At 42.6% G+C, this 5,000-nt stretch overlaps 1 protein-coding gene across 1 annotated transcript in view; it reads right to left on the reverse strand.

Annotated features, from left to right (window-relative positions):
- Positions 1 to 1,629: 1,629 nt before the first annotated feature.
- The window catches only part of LOC144976388 (uncharacterized), a 22,447-nt gene continuing 19,076 nt past the window's right edge, over positions 1,630 to 5,000 (reverse strand). The window contains exons 12-13 of the mRNA XM_078920653.1: positions 4,843 to 4,945; positions 1,630 to 3,887 (exon numbers count right to left, since the gene is read on the reverse strand). Coding sequence (XP_078776779.1) covers positions 2,089 to 3,887; positions 4,843 to 4,945 — 1,902 coding nt within the window. The 3' untranslated portion in view covers positions 1,630 to 2,088. The remainder of the gene's footprint in view (positions 3,888 to 4,842; positions 4,946 to 5,000) is intronic.

A 5,000-nucleotide genomic window follows, 5' to 3' on the forward strand; every position in this document is an offset into this window, starting at 1 on the left:
CAATCGCTTTCGGATCGGAAGGTTCTGGGGTTCGAGCTTCGCTCAGTGCATAATTGAGTCCTTGGAAAAGGCCCTTTACTCATTTTCTCTCACTGTCCTCAGATGTAAAATGAGTACCTGGCCGTTAACAGTGTTGTCTTTGTCGGAAAAAATTGTAATATCGCCTAAAAGGCGTCATGTTACGTGACGTAGTTCCTTATTGCTCTTCAATCAGGATGTCTCGAAATAATGAAATTCGATGTGGCGTGAAACCTGTGGACTCCCGCTGGACGGGTGTTGTGACGGGTCATATAGGCCCACCCAAGCGATCGGGTGGTCCTATATACATTGTCATCCATTTGGGGAACCAGAGATGGGGAAAACAATGTTACATGCGTTTGAAACCACTACACAACAGGAAGATAATGTTTCTCAACTTGCTTCAGTGGAACACAGAAGGAAGGAAGGAAGAAGAGAAACCCTAAACAACCAACCACTCAATATTATATATATATATATATATATATATATATATATATATATATATATATATATGTGTGTGTGTGTGTGTGTGTGTGTGTGTATAGAATCGTGTTTGATACAAATATGGTACGAAAAGTGCTCGACATGTAGTAATGGAGCAAATTATTATTTAAAAAAATATTTACCACAATGTTTGAGACAGTCTACATTAATGTTTCAGGCTTAATTTGCCATCGTCAGGACTGATTTGTTTTATTGACTGTTGTTGTTTCTTGAAGTGGTTCCGGTTTAAAGTTAATTAACAAGAACTTCCGGCGATGTGGACACCTAAGGTTCGTTGGTTGTTTAGGGTTTCTTTTCTTCCTTCATTCCTTGCCTTCCTCTCTGTCGACATGTGACTGTCCTTACTTATTTTATATGCTCTAACTCTAACCAACATTATCGACCACTCTCGTACCTACAAGTACCCACCAACGTTCATAAATACATAGATACACACAATCACACACACACACACACACACACACACACATAGAGGGGACAAGTTTAAGATTTTTGTCTCTAGATGCAAAACAAACATAAGACAAAACTGGTTCGGTATTCGTATTGTTCAGAAATGGAACAGTTTGAAATTTGAAACAAAGAATGCAAAATCTATGGATTATTTCAAGGTGTTAGTAGACAGGGAATTATATGATGGGAGATTTATATATGACGAATAATACTTGTTTGCTCTGCTGTTGACATGGCTTTGAATCTTGTATGTATATATTATGCATTATTATATTATTATGGTTATCTTCTATACGCGTGTGTATGTGTGTGTGTGTGTGTGTGTGTGTGTGTGTGTGCGTGTGTGTGTGTGTGGTTGTGTGTGCGCTTTGCATGTCACGGTTAAAGATATATGTTTGTACACCACATGAGTACCTTTAAGTTGAAATACTATCTTTACCACGTGTATCGTTATTGTAATATTTAATCAAAGATTTATGGCATCACTAATTAATATTAAGGGCATTCAAAGGATCTTATCCTATTTTGCCCTATACCACATGTTATGTTATATGTATATATATATATATATATATATAATATATATATATATATATATATATATATATATTATCGTGCCGAAGGGTTAATGATAATAAAACTTTATAACAAAAATTTGGTGGTATTTATATAAAAACAGTTTATTTTACTGTCATCGTAACAAATTCATTATAACATTTTTCTTAACAAGCCAGCCTGCTGGTTGATGTCAAGGCCATTTGTACACAATTATTAATTCATTCACGTCGGGGTCGGATTGTCAAGGAGGAAATACAAATCTGATGTCCTAACCGTTTACGCCAAGGTAGAAGGAAAAGCAATATGACTCGTTATTCAATGAAGCCCGAATCACATTGAAGTTACTCCTATTTTGATGAAAACGGTTAGATGTTTTGCCAGAGTAAGCTAGAATCGTACACCGACGTAAAGGGTTATTACATTTTTACAGTTCCAAATTTAATCCCATGCAAACATTTATTTTTCAATTGTCAATTAAAACCTTACGTCGGTATTATTAATTGATGTCGAAGTTTTAAATAGATTGCGGGAAATCCCAATCAGGAAATGGGGACATTACTCTGGCGTGTATCCGGAAGGATATTGAATGTTGACATTGGATGGGCAGTTGGGGGTGGAGCAGCATTTTCCTGCTGCTGGTGGGTTCAATGTACAGATGGTGGGCAAGTCCCATTTGATACACTTGTCCGTACATCTGTATTGTCCGGTGGAGCCGTCGATACAAGTACATTTATAATCACAACCATCGTCCCAGTTCTCTCCCTGCTGGTGTAATTGGTTTTTGTACAGGCAACCGCTGTTTGTGCCCGTCTGAGTGTTCCCGTTCGAGCCTGTGCAGACTGGTTTAGCGCAGCACTCTCCAGGAGTTGTCTGAAGAGAACACCCTTGAGGCAAGAAATCGTACTTGGGACATCTTTCAATGCATTTGTAGAAACCTGTGACTCCGTTTTCGCAAGTGCAGTTGTACTGACAGCCATCAAGCCAGTTATCGCCTTGCTTGTAAACCTTTCCGTTGTAGTAACATCCCAGAGATGCTTGTCCGGTTACCACGCCTACATTAGGGTTAGCCGTCACTCCCTGGTTGCACAGATTACATCTCTTTTGGCAGTTGTCCATAGCCCACTGTTCGTATGGGGCTCTGCACGATGAGTCATCGAAGAGGGCACAGTTATTCAACTTGTCTACACAGTTGCCAGAGCCACTTCCGGTAAACGTACCGGCGGTACCGCCGCCGATCACGAGTGGGCTTTGAGTGGTGGCACCGCCGCAGTAGCCGCATCTCTTCGGGCAGTTGTGCTCGGCCCAGGATTTGAAATTGCCAACGCAGGCGTCATCATTATAGTCCTGGCAGTTTGGAATGAGGTCTTGGCAGTTAACTGGGCTGGCTGTTGTCGCAGATGATGACCCACCACAGTATCCACAAAACTTGGCACAGTTCTCTTTAGCCCAGGCCATGTACTGTCCTGCGCAAGAGCTTTGTCCGTACAGATAACAGTTGTTGAGTTTGTCCGCGCATTGGCCAGTTCCTCCAGTTCCTGTGCTGGATGTTGGAGCAGTTGGGTTGCATTGCAGTGTCTGGCAACATCTATCATTGGGATCAGGGGTCAGAGAGCAAGCGGATGGCAGAGCGCCGTATCTTTGACATCTTTCCGTACATGTATATTTTCCTGTTGTGGCCTCTGTACACTCGCAGTCAAAATCGCAGCCATCTTGCCAAGTGTCTCCTTGGTTGTAAGAGACTCCCTTGTACAAACAACCACTCCTGTAACCCGTGAAAGAGTTTGGATCTGGGGGCTTGCCATATCCAGTCACAGTACCAGCGAACCCTACTGGTTTGGCTCCGCCTCCAGTGGTACCGGGACCTGATGTTCCTGTTACCGTGCATGACGGAATCTTACAGCACTGTGGGTCTTTAGGATCGGCCACACGGGTACAACCCAAAGGCACGTTGTTGTAAGATGGGCACCTGTTGGTGCAGACGTGTGCGTTGTTGGCGGCATCCTCACACCGGCACCTAAAGCTGCATCCGTCTTCCCATGTTTCACCTTGCCTGTAGTAACGGCCCTTGTATTCGCAGTACGCTGATCCGATAGGGGGCACAGCGGTACCTCCTTGACCGGCTGGGTTAGGGGCAACGGTGGTGGTCTGGGTAAAATCGCATTTGTAGGTCTTGCAGCATTTGTTGTTGGGATCTGGGATAAGGGCGCATTGAGGAGGCAAGTTGCTGAGATCGGGGCATACATCGGTACATCTGTAGAATCCAGTCGTACCGTCTACACACTCACAGTTGTAGTCACAACCATCTTGCCATTTATCGCCTTGCTGGTGTGTTGTACCCTTGTACACACATCCCTCTGATAAGAAAGATAGAAAAAAAAACAACACATAACCTTCATATTACTAGAAAGAAAGAGAGAACACATAGACCTCGGACTAGAACACATCGCATTTACTTTCAACACCAAATCGGCGACAGTGAATGAATGGATTGGATTAGATGAGATTCAAAGCGGTGTTCTCCCTTAGTATTAGTGTGCACAATGATCCGAGTACACATAGATAACGTCTTCTTAATATAAGATTTTTGCATTTGAATTCATGCGTTTGGAAATTCGAACACGTTCCCAAATGCCGCTGAGCGACCTTTCGTACACGCAATGGGGACGATTTCCAAATTTCAAACCCAGTATTTCAAAAGTCAATGTCAAAAAGTTTTCTTTGAGCTTTAAGCAACAAGCTACGTCCTTGTTGATGTGCTGCGCGTGACGCCTTTTCTTATATTAGATCCATAAGGAAAATTGCCATGCAAGGATGAATTACGTACGAGAATAAGGACCAATAGGGAATGAGATTAGCGGTAGGGTAGAGTCCCTTGATTGGACGTCACCCATAGTCTGTGACGTCACCGGCGGAAAAATTATTAGAGAGAGAACGTCATGTTGGTTGTGCGCGTGCGTATCTCGTCCTCGCGGACGATGGGTGACGTCCAATCAAGGGACGCTACTATTCCGATAATCTCATTCCCTATAGTCCCGACGTCACATCTGTCTCGCTTCTGGTTCTAAACTTTTATTTTCAACAATCGCAGTCGCAGTGCAATCAATCACCTTTCTCATAAAACTCTTTAATAATGAGATCAAAACTTTCTCCAGAGTAGAGATTCACGTTATATTGGGTCACGTGACCACTTTTCTTTATGCAGATTGCATCGTATTATGAAAGATTTAGACCATAATGATGAAGAATACACTGTTATCTCACAGTATTAGTTCCCCATTAGAAAAATACACAAAATAGAATTTGACTTACGTCTGTTTCCTGTGATGGGGTTGCTGGTTCCGGACGGCTGCAGGACGTTGAAGGGGAGGCTATTTCCACCAGTAGAGCTGGTTGGTGCTACGGGGGTGGGAGCCTAGAGATGAAGCATATCGTCAAATAATGGTTAGTATTACGTAATAGAAATAATA

Source organism: Berghia stephanieae, chromosome 7, assembly GCF_034508935.2.
Source record: "Berghia stephanieae isolate SIO BIC M18660-M18661 chromosome 7, UCSD_Bste_1.3, whole genome shotgun sequence".
In the NCBI taxonomy this organism is placed as follows: domain Eukaryota; kingdom Metazoa; phylum Mollusca; class Gastropoda; order Nudibranchia; family Aeolidiidae; genus Berghia; species Berghia stephanieae.